This window comes from Aspergillus ambiguus (assembly GCF_047715705.1).
Source record: "Aspergillus ambiguus strain CBS 117.58 unplaced genomic scaffold BDV59scaffold_22, whole genome shotgun sequence".
NCBI classification, from domain to species: domain Eukaryota; kingdom Fungi; phylum Ascomycota; class Eurotiomycetes; order Eurotiales; family Aspergillaceae; genus Aspergillus; species Aspergillus ambiguus.
The window spans coordinates 280,425-307,326 of record NW_027395535.1 but is presented as its reverse complement, the minus strand read 5'-3'; the positions used below and the strand labels follow the sequence as shown (position 1 = coordinate 307,326).

The 26,902-nt window shown below is 52.3% G+C and overlaps 9 protein-coding genes across 9 annotated transcripts; 4 read left to right on the top strand and 5 right to left on the bottom strand.

Annotated features, from left to right (window-relative positions):
• The first annotated feature begins 46 nt into the window (after positions 1–46).
• admB (ADAM family of metalloprotease ADM-B) lies at positions 47–3,518 on the top strand. Its single transcript, XM_073690197.1, has 2 exons — positions 47–649; positions 711–3,518. Exons 1-2 carry the CDS (start codon positions 580–582, stop codon positions 3,026–3,028), a joined length of 2,388 nt encoding a protein of 795 aa, XP_073546666.1. The 5' UTR covers positions 47–579; the 3' UTR covers positions 3,029–3,518.
• Positions 3,500–4,665, bottom strand: cdc31 (putative cell division control protein Cdc31). The gene is made up of 2 exons (XM_073690196.1): positions 4,160–4,665; positions 3,500–4,070 (listed from the first exon to the last, which is right to left on the bottom strand). The coding sequence occupies exons 1-2, from the start codon at positions 4,415–4,417 to the stop codon at positions 3,558–3,560; spliced, it is 771 nt and encodes a 256-aa protein (XP_073546665.1). The 5' UTR covers positions 4,418–4,665; the 3' UTR covers positions 3,500–3,557.
• Positions 4,666–4,840: 175 nt separating this feature from the next.
• BDV59DRAFT_181224 (ssDNA-dependent ATPase MGS1) lies at positions 4,841–6,723 on the bottom strand. Its single transcript, XM_073690195.1, has one exon. It carries the CDS (start codon positions 6,628–6,630, stop codon positions 5,038–5,040), a length of 1,593 nt encoding a protein of 530 aa, XP_073546664.1. The 5' UTR covers positions 6,631–6,723; the 3' UTR covers positions 4,841–5,037.
• A 281-nt stretch (positions 6,724–7,004) lies between these two features.
• BDV59DRAFT_194063 (kynurenine--oxoglutarate transaminase) lies at positions 7,005–8,682 on the top strand (the record flags this gene model as incomplete). The annotated part of the gene is made up of 7 exons (XM_073692335.1): positions 7,005–7,078; positions 7,140–7,208; positions 7,272–7,356; positions 7,413–7,518; positions 7,574–7,800; positions 7,939–8,343; positions 8,395–8,682. The coding sequence occupies 7 exons, from the start codon at positions 7,005–7,007 to the stop codon at positions 8,680–8,682; spliced, it is 1,254 nt and encodes a 417-aa protein (XP_073546663.1).
• Positions 8,683–9,117: 435 nt separating this feature from the next.
• Positions 9,118–11,679, bottom strand: BDV59DRAFT_203164 (uncharacterized protein; the record flags this gene model as incomplete). The annotated part of the gene is made up of 3 exons (XM_073694213.1): positions 9,118–9,590; positions 9,650–11,371; positions 11,439–11,679. 3 exons carry the CDS (start codon positions 11,677–11,679, stop codon positions 9,118–9,120), a joined length of 2,436 nt encoding a protein of 811 aa, XP_073546662.1.
• A 3,472-nt stretch (positions 11,680–15,151) lies between these two features.
• BDV59DRAFT_208840 (family 26 endoglucanase H/Glycosyl hydrolase) lies at positions 15,152–16,616 on the top strand (the record flags this gene model as incomplete). Its single annotated transcript, XM_073695283.1, has 2 exons — positions 15,152–15,973; positions 16,013–16,616. 2 exons carry the CDS (start codon positions 15,152–15,154, stop codon positions 16,151–16,153), a joined length of 963 nt encoding a protein of 320 aa, XP_073546661.1. The 3' UTR covers positions 16,154–16,616.
• A 197-nt stretch (positions 16,617–16,813) lies between these two features.
• Positions 16,814–19,728, top strand: prm1 (pheromone-regulated protein PRM1). Its single transcript, XM_073696738.1, has 2 exons — positions 16,814–17,105; positions 17,179–19,728. Exon 2 carries the CDS (start codon positions 17,400–17,402, stop codon positions 19,569–19,571), a length of 2,172 nt encoding a protein of 723 aa, XP_073546660.1. The 5' UTR covers positions 16,814–17,105; positions 17,179–17,399; the 3' UTR covers positions 19,572–19,728.
• BDV59DRAFT_60532 (putative xanthine dehydrogenase HxA) lies at positions 19,729–24,332 on the bottom strand. The gene is made up of 4 exons (XM_073696737.1): positions 23,877–24,332; positions 23,624–23,827; positions 21,618–23,569; positions 19,729–21,569 (listed from the first exon to the last, which is right to left on the bottom strand). The coding sequence occupies exons 1-4, from the start codon at positions 24,108–24,110 to the stop codon at positions 19,886–19,888; spliced, it is 4,074 nt and encodes a 1,357-aa protein (XP_073546659.1). The 5' UTR covers positions 24,111–24,332; the 3' UTR covers positions 19,729–19,885.
• A 104-nt stretch (positions 24,333–24,436) lies between these two features.
• BDV59DRAFT_181219 (uncharacterized protein) lies at positions 24,437–26,874 on the bottom strand. The gene is made up of 2 exons (XM_073690194.1): positions 24,828–26,874; positions 24,437–24,755 (listed from the first exon to the last, which is right to left on the bottom strand). Exons 1-2 carry the CDS (start codon positions 26,540–26,542, stop codon positions 24,680–24,682), a joined length of 1,791 nt encoding a protein of 596 aa, XP_073546658.1. The 5' UTR covers positions 26,543–26,874; the 3' UTR covers positions 24,437–24,679.
• Positions 26,875–26,902: the final 28 nt, after the last annotated feature.

Here is a 26,902-nt window from a genome sequence, read left to right as displayed (position 1 = left end):
GCCGTGTGGTTGCTTTCCCCTATTGGGATATCGCAGGGTCCAACTCCACCTCTTTCTTCTCTTCTCACCACCATCACTCACTCACTCACTCTCTCCATCTCCTCGTCTCTACCTCTCTACCCTGTATATCCCTTCTACTCTCACCCCACTATCCCTCTCTCCCTCCAACTACTCCTCTCTCGTTTCTCCCCGGACTTCTCTCGTTATCCCCGCTGACGCCGATTGCTGCGCCTCAAGCGGGTCCGACTGCATCCGTCTCGGTGTCCGATTATTTCATTGCCTACTATTGTCTTAGAGTGTCAACTATCGCCTCACCAGCGTCCTGCATCCCCGACTTTATTGCATCCTGTCGACCGGGAACGACGGAGCCCTTTCTCTCCAGCTCCACCCAGCCAAGATCTCCATCTCTCAATCGGATTTCTCAAGGGGTTGGCAGTCTTATCGCTGCTGCCTGATGTTATCCAACCACTAAGCCCTACACACCTTCGTCTCCCTCTCCTTTCCCTTCCTGTCTTTCATCCTTCTTTTGTATCCGCCGATCCCAACTCCCTAAGCCGGCCGTTGTCCTCTCCGCTGGCCATGAGGTGGTTGAAATCCTCGTTGCCTTTCGTCGCAAGCGCCCTCCTCTATTTCACCACTGGTGTGCACGGTGGGTTCCTCACTCCTCTATGCTGGATCCCTACCCCAGATCCTCGTCTGACATCCTCCAGCCCGGTCACAGGAACCGACTGCCATCCGACATGTCACCACCCTAGACCATCCCACCATCAACACGCCCTCGCACCAAGTCGACCATCTCTCCCACTTCGACATCACCTTCTACCTCCGTGACAAGAACAAACGGGTCAAACTCGAACTCGAGCCGAACCATGACATCCTCGCCGAAGATGCATACGTTCAGTATCTGGATGCCGACGGGAACGTCGTGCGGGGTGAACCAATCCGACGAGGCGACCATAAAGTCTTCAAGGGACGGGCCCTGGTCGGTCGCGGGAAGGCTATGTGGGATCCCGTTGGGTGGGCGCGAATTTACCTGAAGAATGATGGCTCGCAGCCCTTGTTCGAAGGCGTTTTCAGCGTCAATGACGACAAACACCACATCGAATTGAAATCCACCTACTTGGAGAAGAAACGGGACCAAGATATCGAAATCCCTAACCGTAAGGGTGATTATATGATCCTCTACCGGGACTCCGACATGATCCGGCGCCTTCACACCGAGCTTAAGCGCTCCTTCCCCATTTCCTCCTCCTGTGAGGCCGACAAGCTCGGTTTCAATAACAACCCCTCGCATCCCATCCTGCAACCCTACGACGAAGGAAACTCCAGCACCTGGGGGGCCGTGTCCCTGAACTCGTTGTTTGGACTCAGCAAGCGCCAGTCGGATATCGGAGGGGTTTCCGGCAATGCCGGTGGTGTGAACTTGAAGTCCACCATTGGCAGCACTGCGGGTTGCCCCAAGACGAAACAAGTCGCACTGATTGGGGTGATGACGGACTGCTCGTTTACCGGGTCTTTCGACAGCAAAGATGCAGCTCAGCAGTGGGTCATTAGCACCGTCAACAGTGCGTCCAACGTGTACGAAAAGTCGTTCAACATCTCCATCGGATTGAGGAATCTCACCCTCACCGACAAGGAATGTCCCAACACGCCTCCCTCGTCCGCCCAGTGGAACGTGGCATGCGATCAGAGCAATATCACATCGCGACTGGACCTCTTCTCCAAGTGGCGGGGAGAGCAAACGGACGAGAACGCCTATTGGACTTTGATGAGTGATTGCCCGACTGGGTCGGAGGTGGGATTAGCATGGCTGGGACAGCTGTGTAACTCGGAGGTCACGGATGACGGGTCCAACTCGGTCAGTGGTACGAATATTGTCGTGCGCTCTGCCGGGGGTGGATGGCAAGTTTTTGCCCACGAATCCGGACACACCTTCGGTGCGGTCCACGACTGCAACTCGCAGACCTGCGCCCAAGGACTCGAAACCTCGTCGCAGTGTTGCCCCATGAGCACCAGCTCTTGTGACGCAAATGGGCAGTACATCATGAATCCCAGCACTGGAACGGATATCACCGAATTTTCACCTTGTACGATTGGTAATATCTGTTCCGCCTTGGGACGCAACAGTGTCAAGTCATCGTGCTTGTCTGACAATCGCGGAGTTGTCACCTACACGGGGGGCCAGTGTGGAAACGGCATTGTTGAGTCTGGGGAAGACTGCGACTGTGGTGGGGAGGAATCCTGTGGTGACAACAAGTGCTGCGATGCCAAAACATGCAAGTTCAAGTCTGGCGCTGTCTGTGATGACTCCAATGACAGTTGTTGCTCGGACTGCCAGTACACCTCCGCAGGCACAGTTTGTCGGCCCAGCCGGGGCGAATGCGATCTGGCGGAGACATGCAGCGGCAATTCTAGCACGTGTCCTTCGGATTCTTTCAAGAAAGACGGCACCAGCTGTGGTGGCTCAGGGACTGGTCTCACCTGTGCTAGTGGCCAGTGTACCAGCCGCGACTACCAGTGTCGCACGGTCATGGGAAGCCTCCTACACAACAACGACACCTACGCCTGTGATGCCTTCTCCGACTCCTGCGAGTTGATCTGTACTTCTCCCGTGCTGGGCCAGTGTTACAGTGTCAACCAGAACTTCCTCGATGGAACCCCCTGCGGCAGCGGCGGGCACTGCAGCAATGGCCGCTGCGACGGATCCAGCGTGAAGAACTGGATCAACAACCACAAGGACATTGTGATCGGCGTCTGTTGTGGTGTGGGCGGCTTGATCGTGCTGTCTCTTCTGTGGTGTCTCATCAACCGCTGCCGTCGGGCACGTCCTGTCACCAAGGCGGCGGCGGTGCCGCCGCCGCGTGGCCCATATGGTCCTTGGGCGGCTCCCCCTGTGCCCCCAGGCCGGCCGCCAATGGGCCAATGGCCGCGGGGGTACCAAGGGCTTGCCAACGACCCTCCACCACCGTATGGAGCGCCGGGATATGGCACTGGCCCGCCTGCGGGATATATGCCACGATATGCGTGATCATTTCTTTCTGAGCCTTCACCCGTTTTATATCTTGTTTTTTTTAATTCATGATCTCTTCTGCATGATGACTTGAGCATTACTGCATCCTTACGATCCCTCTTTGGTTGGCGTCGGGTGGGCTGGGTCTTATTATTTTGGCTGGATATTCGTCTGGATCTAGTGGATATGTAGGTATGGACTGTTCGTCTAGAGCCTTGCTGGCGAGACACTGTCTCAGCCCAGAGCAATACATATGCGTATTCTCGATCAATCATTGATATCTATACGGAACCACACCCTACCTTCACGTAGTTATTCGGGTAGAGCGCAAGGAGACTTGCCTGCAGCCGACAGGCACGTAGCAACATAAGGTAGCAAGACAAAAAGAACAAGCAGAACCCGTACTCAGCTGGCGCCCACCCAATGCCCCAAAAGCGAATTGCAAAAACAAGAACCCAAACGTGCAATAACCAAACCACGCACATGTACAACAACAAACAAAAAAAAAAAAAAAGTAAAAAGAAAACGAGCCCCCTTCCTCCCTCACTCACTGCCAACAGATCCCCACGAACGCATCCCGCGTGACACCGCCCACACCCTCCAGGTCAAACTCCTCGATCATGGCGCGGAGCTCCTCCTCCTCGAGGCCCGTCTCGCCCAGCTCGCGCGCCACCCGGCGCAGATCATCCAGATCGATGTAGCCCTTCCCGCCCTCGTCGAACAGCTCGAAGGCGCGGATGATCTCCTCGCGCGGGTCCCGCTCGAGGATCTTCAGCGCGGTGATGGTCTGGAACGACGACAGCGGCATGAGCAGGTTGGACGGGTGTTGCGGGTTGGTTCCCACGGCGACGGCCTTGGACGACTGCGACTGCGCGCCGGGCTGCGTCGAGCCCCCCGCGGCGGCGGCGGCTTGTTGCTGGACCTGCGGCCGCGGCACGCCGTATGTGTTGAGGAGCGAGATGAGCTCCTGTTTCGGGAGGGTGAAGCCTAGGGCGCGGAAGGCGACGCGGAGCTCATGGTAGTCGAGGTGCTGGTCGCGGTCGAGGTCGAAGAGGGTGAACTGTGTGGACGGGAGATTGTCAGCCGGGGGTCGATCGAGAGATCACTGAAGACGAGGGAAGAGGGAAGAGGGAAAGACAAAAAACGTACGGCCTCGTTCACCTCCTCGCGTTGTTCCTCTGTCAGCCGCGCCAGCGCGTTCTCCTGTGACGGCCCGTGGGTCTGCGAGTGCATGCCGCTGCCGGCTGGAGCCTGCTGCGAGGATTTAGCAGGGTCAGGGCCGAAGTCGCCGGCGCCTAGTCGTTGACGCGAGAAGGTCGAGCCGCTGAATGGGAGGGCATTGGCGTTGACGGAGCGGTCGGGCAGCTTGCCGGAGTTGTAGGAGCGTGTGCCGAATGGTTGCGACATGGTGGGCTGTGGCTGTCACTGTCGCGGGCTGTGTTTGTTGTTGTTGTTGGTGGTGGCGGCGGTGGTGTTTTCCCGGTGTTTTGGACGACCGCGGGTGGTGAGGACGGGCCAAGGATGGCACCACCGGGCGGGGGCGGATATCTGAGGGAGAGTATATAGTCGGACTAGGGGGTTGTGGTCTGTGGTGGTGAGAGTAGGGTGAGAGGAGAGGGAGTGGTGGTGGTGGTGAGAGTGGGAAGAAGATGATGGTGAAGTGAAGTTGCTTGGGAGGATTTGGCGGGAAGCGACGCGAAGCGGTGGGCGGAGTTGCTGCGGGCATTCACCATCCATTCTGTATTATGCGACATACTGTGGTCTGTCGGAGAATAGAGAAGAACCTGTTCCGGTCTACAGTCCTACTGCAATCCAGCTAGCAGCTGAGAACAGCTATCATGGGTATATTGGCTACTACTGCCTGTCATGCCGGACGGTGACTATAGACTATAGACTATACACCCCCATGCAACAGGCTCTATGGACTGATATCCAACAACACTTGTCCAGAACACCTCAATCGTAGATGACACTTGAATCGAGTAATGGTTTATGCTACTGCGAACTGTGTCGCCAGTAGAGACCTTCTACCTTGGCAAGTCAGGGTCTCGTTGAGTCCCCAGGTCTCGGTCCTCCAGGAACTGACGACCTCGTAGTTGCTCCGGCAGATATTCCTGCACCACCCTGCCGTCCACATAGTTAGGATTGTACTTGTATTCCTTGCCATAGCCAAGCTCCTTCATCAATCGGGTGGGGGCATTCCGGAGATGAATAGGTATCGGCAACCCAGCAACTCCCGGTTCCTGCAGCGCAGCGAAAGCATTGTTTAGCCCTCGATACGAACGAGTGCTCTTCCGAGCCAACGCCATTGCGACTGTGGCGTGCGCCAGATTGATCCGCGCCTCCGGAAGCCCGATCTTCTCCACCGCCGAATGCGTGGATATCGCCAGGGTCAGCATGCTGTTATCCGCCAGTCCAATGTCCTCAGAGGCCACTACGATCAGGCGCCGAGCGATGTATAATGGATCCTCCCCGGACTGGATCATCCGGGCTAGATAGTACAAGGCGGCATCCGGGTCGCTGCCCCGCAAGGACTTGTGAAAAGCAGAGATGGTGTCGTAGTGCTGGTCTCCGGCGCGATCGTACACGAGGGTCTTTGTGAGAGAGCGTTTCAGCTCCTCTTTGGTGATTCCGGGACGCTTCGACAGATCCATCGCCAGCTCCAAAAGATTCAAGGACGTTCGCGCATCGCCATCCGAGAAGTTGGCCAGGTATGTGATCAATTCGTCATCCACCAGATTTGAAGGCGAGTAGTTTGGCCCTTCCACTTGCAGAGCACGGTTCAGGATGGACTTGACGTCGTCGTCGGTGAGTTTGGCCAAGGTAAACGTTCGACATCGAGAGAGCAAGGCGCTCTGGACTTTGAACGACGGGTTTTCCGTGGTAGCACCGATGAGGGTGACTTGTCCGCTCTCGACCGGTCCCAAAAACACATCCTGTTGGGACTTGGAAAAGCGATGGATCTCATCACAGAAGATGATAGTCTTCCGCCCCGTCAGGCCCAGTTCGCTCTTCGCCTCGGAGAAGATCTTCTTGCACTCGGCCACCCCGGTGCTGGTGCTGTTGATCTCCACGAATCGGCTTCCCACCATCGACGCAATGACTCGTGCAATGGTGGTCTTCCCGGTCCCGGGGCCACCCCACAGCACCATGCTGGGGACGCGGTCCTGCTCGATGAGCCCTCGGAGAACGCCATGCGGACCGACCAGATCTTGTCCGCATACTTCATCCAGCGTGCGAGGGCGCATCCGCTCCGCCAACGGCGCAGCTTTCTGCAAGGCGCTTAGGCGGGGTTTCTTGAGTTGTGGTTCCGTGAGGGACTCGTCATCCCGTGGTCGATAGTTCACCTCCGTGGCATTGCTTTCGGCATGGAGCGATCTCTTGCGCGTGATATTCTGGGAGGGAGAGGAGTCTGGCGGCGAGCTCTTCCGGGCAGGAGGATGGGCGGCGGCCTTGCGAACGGAGGCCGGCTGGAAGAAGCTGGGAACGGCGGCCTTCTGGGAGGCGGAGGAGTCGCCGGTGCTGGAGGGCTCTTCGACGAAGTCCTGACAGTTGGAATCAATGTGGTCGTTGATTTTGAGGGAAGGGACTGAATTCCCGCAGATGGGACAGGCGACCATGCTGGGAGGAAAACATGGAGAGAGAGAGAGAGAGGGAGAGAAGATAGAGACGAGTATAGAAGTTGAACGCGTCGACGCGCATCCTTATCGGGGAGGTGCCTTGATGCCTTGGTGCCGTGGTGCCGTGGTGCCTTTCTGCCTTGATGCCTGATGAGCACGCCATTGTCATTGGAAGCGGCGGCTCCATCCACCATCCGCGGTTCCTCCACCGCATCACCGTCTCTTCGTCCTTATCGCCGCTCTCTATGTTGTTTGCTCTCCGTCGCTCTCTGTCGCAATCCGTTCCCGCCTCCCTCCCATCCTCCTGGTCCCCCCCGGCTTCGGGATTTAGACGTGCGCCACCCCGTCAGCTAGTACTTCCCCGCGTTCGAGCCATGTCGGCGAGTGCCCCCCGTGCGGACCCATTTCGGCCGGCCAAGAGAGTTGCCGGTCAACGTCAGGATGTCTGGTAGGACGTTTCGACTGCCCCAACACCATGCGGTCAGGCTTCCTAATGGCTGAGTGTGTAGGTCGATTGTCAATGAGGCCGCCGCAGCCTCCCCCGTTCAGCCCATTGTGAACATGGGTCAAGGCTTCTTGTGAGTCGGTTGATCGGATGGGGTGCGCGGGGACGACGCATTGCTTACCAAACGTCGTTCTAGTGGTTATAACCCCCCCAAGTTTGCCTTGGACGCTGCGAAGGAAGCCCTTGACCGAGTTGATTGCAACCAATACTCTCCCACCAAGGTGCGTATTGAATGGACGCCATTGTTTCCTCTCGCCCTGTGCTTACCCCGCGACAGGGCCGCCCACGTCTGAAGAAGGCCATCGCCGACGCCTATTCGTCTTCCTTCGGTCGTTCGCTGAACCCAGACACCGAAGTCACTATCACCACCGGAGCGAATGAAGGTAGCCTCACACTGCCCGTTGCGCATCGTCGAAGCCCACTGACTCGAGAGGAAAGGAATGCTTAGCGCTTTCATGGGCTTCATTGAGCCGGGAGATGAGGTGATCATCTTCGAGCCCTTCTTCGACCAGTATATCAGCAACATTGAAATGCCCGGTGGCACCATCCGCTATGTTCCCCTCCACCCTCCCAAGGACGGAGCGACCAGAACCTCCCCCGCTTCCGAGTGGACGATAGACTTTGAGGAGCTGGAGAACGCCATTAATCCGAAGACTAAAATGATCGTAAGTGTTGCTACCCGACTATTCTCGAACTAGGTCTGACTTCTTAGGTCCTTAACTCGCCGTAAGTGACTCGCGCTGGCCGTGTGCCCACTGAGCGACTAACAACAGCCCCCCACCAGTCACAACCCCGTTGGAAAGGTCTTTTCGCGTGAGGAGCTCCAGAGAATTGGTGACCTGTGCATAAAGCACAACCTTATCATCCTCTCCGACGAAGTCTACGACCGTCTCTACTATGTCCCGTTCACCAGGATTGCGACCTTGTCCCCGGAGCTCTATGAGCGCACTCTGACCGTCGGCTCCGCTGGAAAGGCCTTCTATGCCACCGGCTGGCGTGTCGGCTACCTCATCGGTCCGGAGCATCTGATCAAGTACGTGGCCGGTGCCCACACCCGCATCTGCTACAGCAGTGTGTCTCCCCTCCAAGAGGCGGCGGCTGTTGCCTTCGAGCAGGCCGAAAACGCCGGCTTCTGGGATGAGTCCCGGAATGAAATGAAGCAGAAGATGGAGCTCTTCTGCAAGGTATTTGATGAACTCAACATTCCGGTACGTTACTGTGTCTTCCGCATGGCACGGTTGTCACTGACTGTTTGCCAGTACTCTGACCCGGAGGGTGGCTACTTCGTTCTTGCGAATATGTCGTCGGTCAAACTCCCCGAGGACTACCCCTTCCCTCCTCATGTTGCCAGCCGCCCGCGCGACTTCAAGCTTTGTTGGTTCCTTATTCACGAAGTCGGCGTTGCTGCAATCCCCCCTACAGAATTCTACACCGATGGAAATGCCCACATTGCCGAGGATTACCTTCGGTTTGCAGTGTGCAAGAACGACGACATCCTGGAGACCGCCAAGGAGAGACTGCGTGGTCTGAAAAAGTATATCGTATAGCCCGATTATATTATAGAGGTTGGGAAGCCCCATTGTGGTGAGATAGAATGCCATATAGCGAAAAACAGTAAATGTGAGCGTTGGATTCGGATAGATGCAGACTAGTTCGACTTCTATCTACAGTACCTGTATCGATCTGTCTCAGGACACAAATTCCCTCGTCTAGCTTGTCTCTGCACTCTTACCCAGCAGCCATCGGCAGTTGATATTGCAATAGCTGGCAGAGATTCTTGTCGCCGGTGTCAAGACCCTGCTGACTCAAGGCAAACAGCACCGAATGCCACCGGGAACGAGAACGACAATCCAAAGTCGAAAACACGCGCCTGGCGGATGAATCAGCTGAGTGGAAGAGGCACAGGAAGCAAAAATGGACCTGCCATCTCTGATCAACTCAGGACATCGCCCATGAACGAAATCGAAAGCCACAACTTCCAATCAGTCGTTGATGCCCTCAATCTCCATCTCTCCAATATCAGCACCGTCCCAGCCGCGACCCCGACGAAACACTCTTCTATCTTCCTCAACGACCTCGGCAAACCCCTCTCCCTTCATGCGCGCAGTCGCATCTTTCACGTCCGGGTGCGTAGACCTAGCTGCTCGGAGAATCCAGTGACACCCCTCTAGGTAGTCAATGAGCTGGCGATGGCCCTTCCCACCTAGCGAACCCAACAGACGGCGATTCTCGGCACGACACACGGCATCTGGGCAATGGCGCCGGTTCCTCCCATCCCAGTCAGTTTCGCATGCGTGCCTGTCGCCTGTAATGCGCGGCTGAATTTCCACGGCGAACTCGTAGAAGAACTGGTGCAGCACGGCAGCTTCCAGGTCCGCGGGGGCGAATGCAGACCGGAGCTTGTCGCGGATCAGCCTGTAGAGATAGTCCACAAGTTCGGTCACTTCGATGGTCACTGGGGACGAAAACTGGGTTAGCGTTCGGAGTAGTTGATCAAGGCAGGGTGAAACTTACTGAAGAGACAGGTCGCGAGCACCCGGCGGAAGCGGTCTTTCTCTTCGGCGTTGTCGAACTTGATCGTGTGCAGGAGTCTGTTGGAGCAGCGGATTGCCACGTTGTTTTCGGGACTGCCTGCCCTGACAAAGTCGGCCCAGTCGGAGAAAATGAAGTAGTCGCCGCTGTCCATGTACATGTTGAAATAGACTGCCTGGCGATGGCGCTCGGGCGTGTCGTAGGCATGGAGACAGGGAACGAGGGGAGGGCCGTTCCGCACAGCCGCAGGGATGGATGAATCTTTGCATGGGTGTACGAAAGTGAACTGCCCGCAGACAGTCCAGTGGAGTTTGATGTCGTCAAGGAGGTGTTTCCTGGAGCAGTAACGGATTTCTGAGTACGGGCCGCAGCGAGGACAGATAACCGTCGCACCGTCCCAGAGGTTGCAGCGTTTCTCACAGCCATTCATGGCACAGGGGAAGCAGTGGCTGTCAAGCTGCCAGAAGAATTTGCTCTTCTTCTGGGCGGACTTGGATTTCTTCTTGCTTGCGGCTGATCCTTGTCTGTCGACTTCGGTGGAGGACGGCGGGTGTGCATGGCTGCTGCTGCCGTGGCTATTGGCGACCCCAAAGGATGGCGATGGCTGTCTCGGCGTGGTGATCGTGAGTTTCTGTGCCTGTTTACCCTTTGTTACCTTGGGCTCTTTATCGTCAGATATTTCTGTGTGCGGGGTGCTCTGCTGAGAGAACGCAGTCCACGCGGAGAGAGCTGTGTTGGTGGACTTTGGTGTGCATGTGAGACTCTGGTTGCCTGAAGACGGGCTGTCCTGCGCAGACAATGCTTTGGCATCTGGAGATACTTCGAATATGGGAGGCAACTTTTCCTTCTGGTGAGTCGAGCCTCTGCGAGAGGGCTGACTGGAGGGAGCCGGATTGGATGACGGTTCACTAGTGGACAAAATCCCAGATTTATCATTATAATTCTTTTTGCCCTTCAAGCCGCCGATGTCAAGAGAGAGGTGCTCCACTTGGGTAGTTTCATTGGGCTTGAAGGCATATCGGCCGTCAACCTTCACAGGAGCTGTGGAGTTTATTGCGTCGTTGCTTTTGTTGACAGATTCGTCGCCCTTTGTAGTGTTCTTTGCACTAATTTCCAATTCCTCTAGGTTTCTGGCAAGAACAGCAGCAAATGTCGGGCCCGTGTGAGCGAGAGGCACGGTCTCCTTCATAGGTTCCTCTGGTTTGGCGGCCTCGTCTTTGGGAGTCTGAGGGCCAGGGTCCTTCGCGCGCGAGCTAGGGTCTGGTTTGTCTTCAGAGCTTGTATTGCTGATGCCAAGTGTAACTGGGCTTGCCAACGAAGGCTCAGGTAGAGACAGTTTCGTAGACAGAGATTGGGAATTTTGGTCAGCGTGGGGCATTGCGCTGCTGTCATTTTCATTCGCATTGCCAGCAGGAATCAGCCCAGAATCCTTATCATTTGGGAATGTAGAATCAAAGTCTTTGTCGGGCTTCTGCTTTTTGTTCCTGGTTTTGCTTGACCTTTTCTTTCTAGAGCTCTGCAGATAGTCCATCAGAGCGACTGGCGGGAGAACAGCGCCAGAAGCCTGACTAGAAGGCTCTCCTGGCGCAGTCATGTTGTCTTGGAAGGACGAGCCTGTAGGAGAGGAACGCGTGATGGTCCTGGCGCGAATCAAGGTGATTGCCTCTGAGCGTGCCTTGTTTTCGTCGCCAGTGGCTCTCTTATCTGTTGATCTCAACGAATTAGAGAGTCTCACGACGAAGGGATAGGAGGCTTGTCGACATGGACATACCTTGATGGACGCTACTTGATTCAGGAGAGGGAGGGTTCACGCTGGTGCAGAGTGGGGAGAAGTAGGCGGGAGGGTTGTGGACAGGAGTGAAGGAAGACGTCGGCAGCGAGATCCCCCAGTGGCTCAACCTGCTTAACAGACGGTCTCTCTCCTGGGAGTTTACATGCGCATGAGTCGCCCCATCCAAGGCATCCTCTAGGTCAACCAGGAACGTCACATCATCCCGTGAACATGGAGACATGTCTCTGTTTCCTTTGTCCCCAGAGGTAGACATCTCCAACAGCTCTTGAACCGACTCAATCCCGCAGACTGGAAGCTGATAGCTTCTTGAATCCAGGCTTGAGAAAGATATCGAAGCAACGGAAGGCTATCTGACACACGGCTTTCACATGAGAATAATCGGGACCGGGGTTTATGATGTCCAGGGCGGATATGCTGGAAGCGGTATCCTTTGGTGGTCGCTGAGGATTGATTACCTGCGGATTTGGCCGCACGATCTGCTTCAGCCGTCTGGGATGGGGAATGTGATGGGTTGAAAGATGTGAAGAGTGCCACAGAGGGAGACTTTTCCTTGTTCTCTTCCCTGGTTTCACCTGGGCCATCGTGGTTGGGACTGCGTTCCGGAACAATCCATGGGATTTTCTTTCTGCCGTGTGTCTTTCTGTGAGGCCTGTGACTGACTGATACTCAGTTAATCAATACCATTCAATATACAACGCGGAAGAACAGGCTATCTGTCCAAGATTGGTCCATATGAGACATATCCGTTTGCACAACAATGCAATTGGTGGTGATGGCAATGGATAGTATCAAGCTGCCTGAGCAGCATGGCATAGCTGACATCAAGTTTCAGGACACAAATTTGCTACCAAAGAGCAGTAGCTTCGGATGTCCCACATTGTCTAATTCTATACAATCCTAACGGAAATGATCACCAATATGCATAAATGACGGAAGCCAAGTCAGGAGACACCTTTTGAAAACAAGCACGCATTATTGGCTTCCTACATGACTATGTGTTACTGAGGAGCCAAAAGTATCCAGTGGAACTTCGGTGTAAAAGATTACCTCAGTTTTAGTAGCAACCAAAGCAAAACCTGATTGTTATTTCTGTCCTGGGCGCGGGACTCGAGACGTCTGTTTTGCAGATGCTATAAATCTCTCCATTTTGACCTCCTAATTATATCCGGTCAGAATTGTCGGCTTACGAAGTCACAAGCCTTTCTAGTTCCCCGATCTCTATTCCTACAGAATGTACAATATCTGTACAAAGCTCAAAGAAGCTGATTCTCCCGATTGTACCAACTTCTGTAGCATGGCTAGCGATGAGAGCAACCTACTAGATGATGTAGATACGGCGTCAACGACCGCCCCATCTTTGACCCAAGAGTGTTATCATCCTAGAGGAAGAGCATCTGCTGCGACATTCAAGGAACGGATATAACCAAGACCCGGGCGGACCGAGGATGAGAGTCTCTAGGTCAAGGTTTTTCTGACTGGCAGCTAGCTTGCAGGTTGTCTTGATATAAATAATTCGTATTCAGAGAAACTTTGCGTCCTGTATGCTGGTCAAGCTCTCTTGGAGTTATTGACACTCGTATTTTCTTTATCTGGTGTCCATCTTGAGGCTATGTGAGGATAAAAATAGGAGAAGACCAACCGTATTGGAATCATCGCTAAGTAAATTGGGCTAGTCAAGCTATGCAAGTTAAGCATCTGTGACGATCGCTCGTAACAGAATGCAGCCCCGAACACTCCCTCCATGAATTTACCAATGGAGTACGAAGTGTGCATAACGAGGGTATATCTTATAGGCCGTTCTCAAATCTCAATTACGAAGTTCCCTTAGATTTCTACTACTCACTGCCCCAACACATCTGGGTAAGATCTGCCCCTCCCCCAAGACCTGCAAAAGTGGCAGTTGAAAACCATCCATTTGATATGAATACAGAGTTGAAGACATGTTTTCCTTTCCAAGTCAAAAGAAACTCATCTCAGACATCATTTCTCCAAACGCATTAAAGTGAAAGCTACTTTTCCTTAACTATTACAATGCATTTCACTTCTATGTTTAGCATTTTTGCGGCAATCGCCGCTGTCAATGCGGCGGCTAACGAGTCTGCGATTGACGCCATAACCCACGATTTGAAAAATGGAGACTTTGCGGGCGCTGCCGTTGACATTATGACCTTGTCAAATTGCAATGTCGAGAAAGTTGCTGGTACTTATCTACCTTTTTCATTGCCGTCCCTGCCATAACAAAGCGATTTGAACCATGGGCACTGAATCAAATCTCAGAATGCGCTGGCGTATTTGCCCCGGTCGTCCTTGATTGTGCTGCAGCTGCAGTAAGCCAAGGTGGAAATGTTAGCGACAACTTGCAATGCCTCTCAGGAGTTCTCTCGGCAGTTGGAAACCCATCAAAGGTAAGATCTTCCTTTGGTGTCCCCTAAAAAGCCACTGACATTTCTTTCCTCCTTCCGAAAACCAGTTCGGCGTCTGCGCAGAATGCATTGAGGAGGGGATTTCAATTGCTGAGTCTCTCATTGATACTACCGTCAACTAAAATGCGAGGGAGGGCAATGGAGGAGTGTTTCCAATAGATGGGGCTGATATTCAAGAAGCGTAATCCGCATCGTCCGCCACATACTGTATCAATAAATTGACTTCATCTGTATCTTCTCCCTTCAAGCATAAAAGTCAGTGCTTGTGTTAAAGCCGTAAATTCTCTGAATGTGTGATTCACGTCTGGCTTGACTGAAGTTCTATTCGTTATTTTTCCGTCCTATTATAAGTAAGAGCGTGGTCATGCGGTCATTCCCCAAAGACAGCAGATGAGGAGCGGATGATGAGGGCATACCTGACGATGGAGCTAACATCTAGCACCGTGTTTATTACTAAGATTGTTCATTAGTTAACCTCCTTCTCATCCCCTCGCCGGTGGGCTAAGTTTGTCTGTCCGAGAATCCTCTGTCATCTTTTCTACCAGTGATGGCCTCAGGTACGGCATACCGGTGCAAGTACTTATATCTCGACGTGCTTCACTTCCATCCAGACCATATTAAGTTCAGGTCGACGGGGAAGTTATACAAAGCTCCACCAAGAAAGGCATCGAAGATCCATCGAAGATCCAAAGGACTGATTACTCGGCTTCCCCTCGAAATTCTTCACTTAATATGGCTCTGTCTGGACCTATGTCAATCTTATAAATATTATAAGCACCCTTGGACCATCCGTAATACAAGCGATCGATACTCCAGTTGACCATCTCAACAAACTTGGACCCTGAAGCAGACCGGTCTACTTCGGCGGAACTTCGGAGGGTCCCGTTCGACTGGACCCGCCTAGGTTATGCTCGTCGGATCTGTTCCGGTTTACGTAGGACCCTTTCTGAACAAACGCATATCAATCAAGGTTCCAGTTCGTCTTCTTGAAACATCAGAATGAGCTGAGCCTAAGACGAAGCCAATTGTATCAGATAAAGACGTGGGGGAAAATCCACTTACCGACTATCAAGGCATGAAGATCAACTAAGAGCACTCGTGGTATGCCTATGCCGTCTATTATACGCAAAATGGAAGTTGGCACCTCATTATAGTGATCCATCTTGACACCCTACATCAACATGGCAGGCTGATAAGACAACCTGCCACCTCACTTTAGTCCATTCACGGCATTAATTTAGCATTCCTTCACAGACTGTGCCTTCCAAAATGCTCTGCAGAATTTCTCTTCTTTCTTTTCTCGTTTCTTCGCTGGCTGCGGGGCTGTCCTACGACAATGTTGACAAGGCGGCCACTCCTCGAGCCAAGGAGCTCCTCAAGTACATCCAATCTCAGTACGGCTCACACTACATCTCCGGCCAACAGGATACTAGCAGCCTACAGTGGGTGCAGCATAACGTGGGTGTCAGTCCGGCCATCCTAGGTACGGATCTCATGTATTACTCGCCATCTGCCGTTGCCCATGGAAGCAAGAGTCACACCGTCGAAGACGCCATTAAATTCGACAAAGAAGGCGGCACCAATGCTCTTGTTTGGCATTGGTATGCGCCCACATGTCTGCTTGACAGTGACAAGCAGCCATGGTATAGCGGTTTCTACACGAAGGCAACATGTTTCAACGTGGCAGATGCCCTTGCCCACGGCGGAAATGGGACAGGATATGGGCTCTTAATCCGGGACATTGATGCTATTGCAACCCAGCTCAAACGCCTATCGGATGAAGACGTTCCAATTCTCTTTCGCCCGCTTCACGAGCCCGAAGGGGGATGGTTCTGGTGGGGAGCTCATGGCCCAGCTCCCTTCAAACAACTCTGGAACCTCATTTACGACCGCATTACTCGAGTGCACAATATCCATAATAGTGTGTGGGTCTGCAACACGGCCGATCCAAACTGGTACCCAGGGAATAAAAAGTGCGACATTGCCACTATTGACCACTATGCTGAAGCTGGTGATCACGGTGTCCTCGAGAAGAAGTTCCAGTCGCTGAAGGATGTTACTCGCGGTGAGAGAGTTCTCGCTCTCGCTGAGGTAGGTTCTATTCCTGATCCTGTTCTCTAAGCCAAAAAGAATATTCCTTGGGCCTACTGGATGACTTGGAGCGATGAGTTTATCAAGGATGGCAAACATAACTCCCGGGAATTCCTGCAGAATACGTTCAACAACAACAGGGTAATAAGCCTTAATGGTGCCTCAAAGGTCCGGGTTTAAAGCTGGTTTGAGCATGGTTCATCCACTAAAGTCTGTGTCAACTTTTTGGCAAGCTGTATGTAAAGTTTACCTTCGTTTTAACATGCAATTGCTCTGATATAAATGGCGGGCTTTTGTGGAAGACCATTCCTTTATTTCTATGTTCTACTATTGAGCACGCGTACAATGCACATTTAATCATTCTGGATTCTGGATGCATTGTCCTTACACTCTATAGAGCCTAATTCACCAATAAATTATTTTGTGTGGGGAATGATCTAGCAGTGTCTCACTATTTGCAAAAGGAAGAACCTGTTGGCTAGTAATGATCGATCCCAATCGTGTCTCGAATACCCCGTATATTAACACACTCATATTCCGGCCTAGTATACAGATATCTGCCTAAAGGGACACTACTCAGGTTGCTGCAAATTATAATACAACGCCCGGGGCTATATATAGAGCGCGTCAGGTTGATCCGACGCTTCAGCGGGAGGAGAACACGAAGCGCCGCCGATGCCGAGGAGACTCCACAAAGACTCTTTATCCTACCTGACTTGCCTGAACCATCAACCTAAATGTGAACAGCTTTTAATAGAACACACAAAAACACTGAATGGCATGTTTGGGTTGAAAAGGTCGATGGGGAAGTGATTGGATGACATTATGCGAAGGCTAAGCGCCGACGTGAGGCTATATTTGGCCTATGCACGCGCCGATACAGACCGCTCAGAGAAGCCACTCATGAATGCCTCGCGCCAGATGAAACTAAGCGCCTGCAGAATACTTGGATCAGCTGCTCCATAATGGTCTAGCTTGTATCGTCTTTGTGGTCGGTAGAGGGTATGGCGCCCACTGAATGGCTATTTCTGTTCATACCCCGAAAAAGGCTCCAGTCTTTCATTCACACGATGGGCAACCGATCTCTGCAGACTTTAGATCATAAAGACTGGGGTCGTCTTTATTGTCGCAGGTATTCCTGTCTTATTGTTCTTTTACCTCTTGTTTCTAACTCCTAGACCGCCCTGCCACGAACTCTGTTTCAGCGTCAATAGACTCGATTATGTGTTACGATTCTCAATAATCTACATTATCTCTTCTTCAAAAGAAACTGCTGCTGGACAGCTATCCTCTCTATACACTCGATCTCAGTATCTAGGAATCCTGTACCGACAGGCGAAACCTTGTTTCCGACGTCTACGTCTGTGAGGACGACTCTACCTCGGTTTCCTTCGCGTTCTTGACCTCCTAGTCTTATTAAGTCAGCATGTTCTTCTCGAGAAGCGGTCGTTCGATATTTCCACTGCTCCCTCCATATGGGGCCCATGATCCAAATGGGGGTCGACGTATCATTCCACTGAACCCTGATGGCATTACACCCTACCTGGGGCTACGGTCCCGACTATCCCAAGTATGGCTCAACCGATGGACCATCTTGCTCTTGCTGGTTCTATGCCGGGTCCTGATAGCGGTGACGGGCATGGAGTCAGATATGGGTTCCGCCAAGCGAGAAGCCTTGTCCGCATGTACAAGTGTCGAGTCGATGGGAAGTGCAATGGTTTCCATGCCCCATTATCTATCCCAAGGCGTGAATGAAATGACAGCAGCCGGGGTAGAAAAGGCCGTTAGCGGGCTTAAGACCATGTTGCTGCTTACAATAACGGGAGTTGAGGAGCTGATCCTCTTTTTCATCAAAGTGATGTACCAGACCTACCTCTGTCTCTTCACCATGGTCGTGCGAGGAAGTGTCCACCTCGCGCTGGGTGTTGTCGAAGATGCGGCAGACTTTCTCAATTCCACAGTTAAAAGCATCGGTCAGGACATTCACAAGTCAGTCGACTCCTTTGAGAGCAGTCTTAACAACTTCATCGATGATATAAATGGTATCGCCAGCGCCTTGTTGGGAAAGATTCCCAAACTCGATATCGGAGACAAGCTTGATGAGCTTGACAGCCTCAGTCTCCCAAGTTCAATCGATTCAACAATCGACAAAGTTAACAACTCCATTCCGACTTTCGACGAAGTCGATAAATACGTAACAGACATATTGCGCACCCCCTTCGAGGAAGTGAAGAGACTTGTCAATGAATCCATGGGCAACTACACTTTTGACCGTTCCACCCTGCCAGTCCCTGCGAAGGAACAGCTTACCTTCTGCGATGGCAACGACGGGATCAACTCTTTCTTCGACAAAGTGGCCAATATCATGACTACAGCGCGCACCATTTTCATTGCAGTATTGATCATTGCTGCTGTACTCGTCTGCGTCCCCGTGGGCTGGCAGGAGATACGTCGCTGGCGCACTATGAAAGAACGCTCGCAACTGGTGCATAAAGATGCCCACGATCCAATGGACGTCGTCTACATCATCTCCCGTCCATACACAGCTGAAGCTGGCGTCAAGGCTGCGAGTCGATTCAGCAACAGCCGCAGACAGATTCTGGTCCGGTGGGTGGTTGCATACGCCACTTCCCCTCCGGCGCTGTTCGTCCTGTGTCTCGCCCTCGCCGGCCTCTTCGCCTGTCTTTGCCAGTATCTCCTACTCAAAGCAGTGGAGAAGACAGTACCGGAATTGACCTCTGAAGTTGGCCAGTTCGCAGATAAGGTCGTTGACAAATTGCAAGATACATCGGTGAAATGGGCGAACGACGCCAACGGCGTCATTGGCGACATGAACAGTGATTTAAATAAGGATATTTTCGGCTGGGTCAACACAAGCACAACCGCAGTTAACGACACACTGGACGCTTTCGTCGAAAAAACAACCGGGGTCCTCAATGACACCTTCGGAGACACTGTCCTCAACGAGCCCGTTCAAGAGGTCTACAACTGTCTGATAGGGCTCAAGGTGGAGGCAGTCCAAAAGGCCCTAACATGGGTCCATGACCACGCGCATGTCGACTTTCCCCTTCTCCCTAACGACACTTTCTCCCGCGGGGCAGCGGACAGCATCTCCAGCGGCAATACTGACCCCTCCGACAGCTTCCTTGCTGACGCCAGCGATCAGACCTCGAACAAGATCACGGAGGTCGTGTTCCGGGTCACAGATAAGATCCAAGACGGCATCCGCACGGAAACCATCATATCAGCTGTCATCCTCCTTGTCTGGGTGTTGAATGCTCTGATTGGCATTATCCGTGCGCTGTCGTTGTTCTGGACTCGCGAGAGAAATCGCGGCGAAGGCGGAGGGGCACCCATGCCACCTACAACTGATGACCACAACGGTTTCGTGGATATACCTTTGACGGCAGTTCCTGTCAACTCCCGCTCTCAGCCTGCGCCCCGCTACGAGGGGCCTACGCCGGGACTCGCCGTGAGCCGTGACTTGCCATGTGAAGATGAGAAGCTGGGGTCTGTCGGCCAGAAAGCACTCCATGTGGATGGTTTCTCTGATCTACGTGGCAGTAGCTATGTTGAATATGGTATGGAGAAGCGCTGAGTCCAGTGTTTTATTTTGCGAAGCTATTGGGGAGGTTTTTTATGTATTGCGGTTTAGTGCATATTTATCCCAACGGCGTTATTTTCTTTATCTCTCATAGTTACCACTCGTGTTTAGAAACAAGCAGTCGGATAAGAAGCCTAAGGTGAATTCATTGAATTTATGAACGAAGTTCCGACACTAAATGGATCGTTGATGTATATTTACGGTATCGGCGTGGACAATCTGTGACAAATATGCATGAATAGAAAAGGCAAGCCGGTCAATAATCAAACATCGTAACTCATGACGCAAGGCATAAAGGTGCCATCATCTTAAATTTCCACAAAAAAGCTCTTCTCTCCTTCCTGGGGCAAAACTCTGGCTCTCTCAACAATAGGGTCAGCACAGCTGACGCGAATGCGCTCTGGAGTCGCCGGACTATGAAGGCTAAGAACCTCATCAACATTCCACTGCTTGCGCGCCGCTTTCAGAGCATCACGGATTGCAAAGAACACCGCACTGCCCATGAACAGCGGCGGTTCACCCACACCCCGGGAGCGCTGAATAGTCCGAAGATTCTCCCACTCAACATCCTTTAGGAGGCTCACGTTAAAGACCTGTGGGATGTCTCGGAACCCTGGGATTTTGTAGTTACCAGGGCCTTTGGTAAATACCTGTCCAGATGCACGATGCCAAAGACTCTCCTCGGTAGTGAATAGTCCTTGCCCTTGGATGAAGGCACCTTCTATCTGTCCGTAATCGATGGAAGGGTTAATTGTACGACCAACGTCCATCTTGATATCTGCGCGGAGAGGAGTCCAGTCTCCAGTAAGGGTATCGATTTCAACTTCAGCAGCCGTCACTCCCTGGGTGAAATAGAAGAACATCTGGCCTGAATTCTCGCCCCATACGTAGCCGATATCAGGAGTGCGGTAGTATCCTTGGGCAGAAAGATTCACTCTGTCAAAGTAAGCTGCATGTGCCAATTCCTTCATGCTAGCCCCCGGCATTTTCTCGCGGTACGGGCGAAGACGTTCGTTGATCTGCTCGCAGGCGTTGAAGATAGCATATCCGTTAAGGTCAGAGCTCGCAGAAGCTGCAGTTGACGATGTGTTGGCAACGGTGTTGGTGGCTGTTTCGGATATGAAGACATCTGACTGAGGAACACCGAGTGCTTCTGCAGCAATCATCGTCATCTTAGTATGAAGACCTTGTCCCATTTCGACTCCACCATGAGCGACAAGGACACTCCCATCATGGTAGATATGGACTAAAGCCCCAGCTTGGTTGAGGAACAGAGCAGTGAAGGAGATCCCGAATTTCGTAGGAATTATCGCCATCCCCCGCTTTGACCACTTGTGCTTCTTATTATATTCCTCCACGGCCTTTCGACGCTCCATGTATGAGCTCTCCTCCAGGACCTGCTTGTACATCAAAGGCACGTGCCAGTCTTTGAGCTCCTGGTTGAAGTGAGTCTTCTCACCGGGTTTGTACATATTGTCCATGCGGAGTTGCTCGGCGGGAATGTTGAGGTGGTCTGCAATTTCAGACATGAAGGACTCAGCAAAGAACATCCCCTGTGGACCACCAAACCCACGGAAGGCAGTGTTTGAAACAGTGTTCGTTTTGCAGATGCGGCCACGGACGAAGACATTCGGGATGTTATACACCCCATCAATGTGAGAGAGACTCCTCTCCACTACAGCACCAGAAAGGTCTTGGGTGTGTCCACCATTGGCATACACATCGGCATCCAGAGCAAGCAATTTCCCTTCCTTGGTGACACCCACTTTCCAGTGACAAAGGAAGGGGTGACGTTGACCAGAAGTCATAATGTCCTCGTCGCGATTGAGCATGCACCGAACCGGTCGTCTTACTTTGGCTGCAGCTGTAGCACATATACCGGCTAACTGAATTGATCGAGTTTCTTTACCGCCAAATCCACCTCCCAGGCGCTTCACCCGAGAGACGATCTTATTGTGGGCTACACCAGTAACTTGGGCAACATATGTTTGGCTATAAATGAGGTCAGCGCTGTCATTGACGAGGGATCATTTAACTCACGTCTCGGTAGGGTTCTGAGTCCCACTCCATACTTCCATTTCACCATCTTCTGGTTTTGGGATGACGACACAAGCTTGCGTTTCTAAGTAGAAATGCTCCTGGCCGCCCATCCTGGAAACACCAGTAATGACCCGATCAGCCTGCTTGAAAGCTGCCTCCGTATCCCCATTCTTTATGAAACGAGTGTGCTCGAAGAAGGATCCAGCCTCGATTGCTTCTTCCATAGAGAGAATAGGTGGCAACTCCTCATATTCAACTTTGACAGCCCGAGAGCCCTCTTCTGCAATCTTCGCTGAATTGGCAAGAATAATACCAATAGGTTGCCCAGCAGTAGTAACCTTGTCGACTGCGAAAAACAGTTCGTCGCAGTTTGGTGCTCCCCACCAATTCGCTCTTGGGTTGGGAAGATCCCGGTGGTCTACGTAATCATAGACACCGGGGATATCCAGAGCTGCAGAGGGATCGACACTGAGTATCTTTGCATGGGGCTTAGATGAGAGCACCATGCAACCAAATAGCTCGTTCTGTAGCACAGGTGTGTCGTCGGTGTACTGAGCTTCCCCAGTAGCCTGTTTCAAGGCCGAAACATGGGGGCCAGCCTTGCCGAGTACGCGCTTTTGGTAAGCCGCTGAAGCTTCGTTGTCCTTTTCTCCTGAGGAAATCGCACGCTCGATCTCGGCAACGACACCGTGGTCAATATCACTTTCTTTGACTTCGAGGCCTGACAATACATCGTGGTAAAATCTGTAGAAAAATCCCAGGGCTAGAGACTTCCGGTAAGTGGCCATTCCGCCTGGCACACCAAATTTCAGATTGAAATCCTGTTCCAGAGCGGCCATAGTTCCCTCAAGTGTCGTGGGATCTGTGAACTTTTTGCCTTTCAGGTAGCCTTCTGCATTCCGTGCGGATACCGTCATGGGTGCCATACCACCGAAAACGAGATTCACACTCGTTACGTCGTTCGCTGGCGAAAGAGATACTCGTAAAGCAGCATTAACGATAGCAATATCATCATCCTTTCTCTTGGATTGCTTGTATGCCCGCATAAACTCGCCCGATCTTTCCGCTGCTGGAATCCGCAGACTAGCAATGATAGCGTCCGGTGGAAGCGCAGTTGTCCTGTAGCCTTTGAAGAACTGGCCCATGGGGATCTCAACATCCTCGTTGAGCGACTTTGCCACAAGGACAGTATTGGTAGCCACGAAGACTGGGTTTAGATCTGATATAGGCGAGGCAGTTGCCAAATTTCCAGCTGGGGATGCCACATTTCTGATTTGTCTACCAGCGAAGTAACGGAGCTGCTTCTTGATCGCTGAATAGGGTTGGCTCCTCACTGGGCCAAAGCGCTTCACAGCCTCGTCACAAATCGACTCCAAGTCTGTGAGGGAAACGTTGGCTCCAATTTCCAGATAGTCATCGTGGAACGAGTATTGGCGAAGCTCGGGAATATCGCCAACATAGACTGAATCACTATAGCGCATGGCCTTGAATTTGACTTCGATCTGAGTCTCGGTACTTCCACCAATAATTTTTGCCGCAGGTTGCACACTCTTAATTTCCAAGAGTTGCTGCAATGTGGCGGGCCTATACCACTTTTTTCTCTTATTGCCCAAAACCAGAGGGCGGAACTCGTGTTTTCGGAGAGAAGGAGGGAATATCAACTCCGTGTCAGGTCGATAGCTTATGAACTCCGGAGACGTAAATGTCGGATGATTGCCGTTGAGTGGTGCTTCTTTGGAGGACTTGCAGCACCCTCCCGCTTGCTGTTCCATGCAACACCCGCTCCCCCCGTTAGTACTTGATTTAGCACATCCATTTGTGCGAGCCGTGAAGCTATGAGCAGCGTCCAATATCGGCCGGTACCCCGTACAACGACAAAGATTCCCGTCGAATGCTTCTTCTACCATGTGCTCGGAGGGCTCGGGGGTATTGCGTATGAGGGCGTAGAGGCTCTAGAGAAAGCGTGGGTTAGCCGGTATCCAATTACTACAGATTAGGTAGCGTACCATCACAATTCCTGGGGTACAGAAGCCACATTGACTACCATTACCAACAGCAAGGCGTTGCTGCACAGCATGAGGATTCTTGACATTGCCAATCCCTTCCACTGTGATGACATGCTTTCCATCCACGCTGATCAACGGAGCAAGGCAAGCATTAACCGACGCGTGGTATATTTTGTTAGTCGTAGGGTTAAAGTGAGAGACTACCTACTGGGCATTAGTAATGTCTATATGGAGCTACAGACAGAGAACATACCACTGTGCATGCACCACAACCACCCTCTGCGCATCCCAGTTTCGTCCCTGTGAGACCAATACCCCTCAGGTATTCCAGAAGGGTAACCTCGGGGTTTATCGAGTCTAACGCCACCTTTGTGCCATTGAGATAGAACCGTATGGTGTCATCCCAATTCTCAGTTAAGGTAGCCAAGGAAACAGGTTTGTTGGCTGCAACCGCAGCCCCTGGGGACTCTAGAATCCCAGGAGCCATCCTAAGACGGAGTGAAGCAGTAGAGTTCTGGGAGAAATGCCAATATAGAAGGACGTTCGTGAGCCAATAGTACTATGGCCATGAGCGGTGTGAGGGGAGAATGAAGAAAGTGGAGGACACCGAAGGAGGATGACAATATATATCTTCTGGTGAGGGGCCAAGAACGGATGAAACAATACAAATGATTTGTGATATAATGATAAACAAGTGTGAAGCCTAATGTGAAGGGGGGAATGTATGCGATACGAGGTTGATGATAGCAGCTTATCGGCAGTACCCCACACCGCCCTGCGGGGATCGCCACAGTCCGATGGCCAATAGGTAGCATTTGATTGGCTGGGAGAAAGATCGACTTACATAATGCCAATTGAGCATCACGTGTATAGTTAAGACAGACAACTCCAACGCCGTTGTAGTATATGCTCAGACAAACGATATCTAGTGTAGTAGTACATCATCAATCTCACTCTATCGTATCAGAAGGAACCCTCCCAAAATGGGAAAAGAAATCGAAGAAAGGTAGGAAATAGTAAGCATCGCAAAGGGCAAAGAGCATATCGGACTGAAAGTTATGTCCGCGGTCGAGCCCCAATAAAATCTTTCTCTTCCTCCTCCCATTTCTGCCGCTCGACCACGCTTCGGGCCCTGCAGACCAAACCTTATTGTTAGCGCAATTCGCCGATGGGAGGGGAAAGAGGGGCATGGGAAATTACGAACCGGTACGCTCGCACAAACCGCCAGACTTCCGTGTCCGCGAGGTTCCAGGCTTCGGCGGCGTCTTTAATGCCGATCCGAGGCGCTTCCTTGCTATTCAAGACCTCCCGCGCCTGTTTGACAATCTCATATTCCTTCTCAACACCCTGCTTGCTAGGAGTAGCGTTCTGCATCGAATCCTTGGCTTCCCCTTCGTTCTTGGCATCGACGTTGGTGTTGCGAGGAATTCTGAACCCGAGCTGCCATTCAAACTCATCTAGAAGGCTAGATGGAAGGGCTTGGCCCGCCTCCGGAGGAAGAGACTCGACTGTCATCCACAGAGACGTCCCAACCACGGCATCATCTGCAACAGCTTTCTTAAGCACAAGTGCTCGGGCGGATCCTGCAAGCTCCGCACCCAGATGTTCCTTGGTCACTTCCATCAACCAAGAATCCCGTTCCGTCTCACGACGAATGTGTCGAGCAGTGACTTCGACTGAGTTCTGCTGCAAGCTAACGAGTGTGAATGGGTGAGGTAGAGTACCGATGGTAAAAACTTGGGTCGTGTTCCGGTATGCAACTGGCTGGCTCACATGCATCGGCTTCGCCGGGTCGCAAGGATGACAAGTTTGAAGATTCGGAGGGCAAGAGTCTAGTTTAGGCGACTCTGGACATTGGGCGAGTGCTTTCGACAACCGTAGAGCCGGCTCCACCAGTGCGGTGGTGTGCTCGGGGAAAGGCTTTAGAACAGCAATACCGGCTGGGAATGAGTTATGGAATGTGCTGTGGAGATGCGAGTTGATCAGCTCCACAAGAGCCAAACGTCCTTCAGTGGGTGCCGACATCATCTTTTCGGCCAAACTGGGAAAGTTCGTGTGGACAGAGGCGGAACTATAATAAGCAATAGAGTTCTGTTCCTCGGTTTTGAAGAAGTCCGCAGGGACTAGATCCAAGATGGATTTCTTGGGCAGGGATTTGTCTTGAAGTCGATTGATAATCTCGTTGATGGCGTCATTAATTCGCTTTTTCTCTCCAGCAAAGAGACCACTGTCAATATGCGCAAACCGCGTGATGAAGGCCGGATCGCTGCCGCGGCGCAAATACGACAATGTTGGGTCGTCATATTTCGCCATTGGAAAGCAACGCCAATCAGCCAGTAGCCCATCCCCCATATGACCCCATGCAAGCCAACTGTAGAGCTCCTTCTCTAATTTGCCTTGGACCTCGAGAGTCTGCACCACATGATAGAACTGGCTGTTCATGGCCTCTCCGCGGCCGAGAATTACCGGCCGGAATCCCTGCGCGAACCACGCTCGGCGCCAGGCAATGAGGAGTTGAGCATCGGCGTTCTCCGCATCTTTGTCATTGGCTTTATTCGGCTCGTAGTAGGTGTAGACGTAGGGGCGGTGTCGGAGAGGAGGAAGGACCGATCTGTTCTCATCCAATGTGATCGAGGACGAGAAAGGATTGATCCAGGCCCAATTGCTAAACCATTTCGACTCCCCACTCGTACTGTTTGGCTGTGTCTCTGGTGGCGTATGGGCGGTTGGGTGGAAAGAAGGAAGATGGAGGTCGCTCAGAGAAGGGAATTTAGGATGCGGAAGGTATTTGGCAGGGCCAGTGACCTCTTCTTGGCCAGATTCCGGATTGGGTGACGGGGAGGAGGAAAATATGAGGAGGAGAAGGGCCACGAAGACGATAGTGGTGATCAGCGTTGTACTGCGATGAGGAATCATCATGCTGTCGAGGACTGTCCGCTGTGGGATCGGGAAGCACGAAGGAGGCTAGAAAGAAAGCAGTCGATCTCGTTCACGACAAGACAAGACTCATCTGCCCACTTCGATGAAGAGAATGATCGTGGAGGAGAGCTTCAGGAGAAAGGTGAGCTGACGTAGATGAAGGATAGAAAGAGGGAGGTTCACCTATGGCGGCACGACAGACACCGAAGAGGGACCTGGTGGTGAGATAATCACGATCGATCATCCATTGCCAGGTAAACCCGAGGGACGATGACCTGATTCTGGCGTGGAAGTGCGTGGGAGGCTAAAAAAAGAAAGTCGTATTCGTGAATGGATGGATCGATAATATCAGGAGGCTCA

Bases quoted from the DNA above. Each gene is read 5' to 3' on its own strand.
- BDV59DRAFT_181224 (XM_073690195.1), bottom strand. From the start codon at position 6,630: ATGGTCGCCTGTCCCATCTGCGGGAATTCAGTCCCTTCCCTCAAAATC.
- prm1 (XM_073696738.1), top strand. From the start codon at position 17,400: ATGTTCTTCTCGAGAAGCGGTCGTTCGATATTTCCACTGCTCCCTCCA.
- BDV59DRAFT_60532 (XM_073696737.1), bottom strand. From the start codon at position 24,110: ATGGCTCCTGGGATTCTAGAGTCCCCAGGGGCTGCGGTTGCAGCCAAC. The intron at 23,828-23,876 runs GTATGTTCTCTG...AATGCCCAGTAG, and splicing joins GTTGTGGTGCATGCACAGTG to GTAGTCTCTCACTTTAACCC. The intron at 23,570-23,623 runs GTACGCTACCTA...CGCTTTCTCTAG, and splicing joins GTACCCCAGGAATTGTGATG to AGCCTCTACGCCCTCATACG.
- cdc31 (XM_073690196.1), bottom strand. From the start codon at position 4,417: ATGTCGCAACCATTCGGCACACGCTCCTACAACTCCGGCAAGCTGCCC. The intron at 4,071-4,159 runs GTACGTTTTTTG...CCGTCCACACAG, and splicing joins GCGAGGAGGTGAACGAGGCC to TTCACCCTCTTCGACCTCGA.
- BDV59DRAFT_181219 (XM_073690194.1), bottom strand. From the start codon at position 26,542: ATGATGATTCCTCATCGCAGTACAACGCTGATCACCACTATCGTCTTC. The intron at 24,756-24,827 runs GTTCGTAATTTC...TTTGGTCTGCAG, and splicing joins CGGTTTGTGCGAGCGTACCG to GGCCCGAAGCGTGGTCGAGC.
- admB (XM_073690197.1), top strand. From the start codon at position 580: ATGAGGTGGTTGAAATCCTCGTTGCCTTTCGTCGCAAGCGCCCTCCTC. The intron at 650-710 runs GTGGGTTCCTCA...GACATCCTCCAG, and splicing joins TTTCACCACTGGTGTGCACG to CCCGGTCACAGGAACCGACT.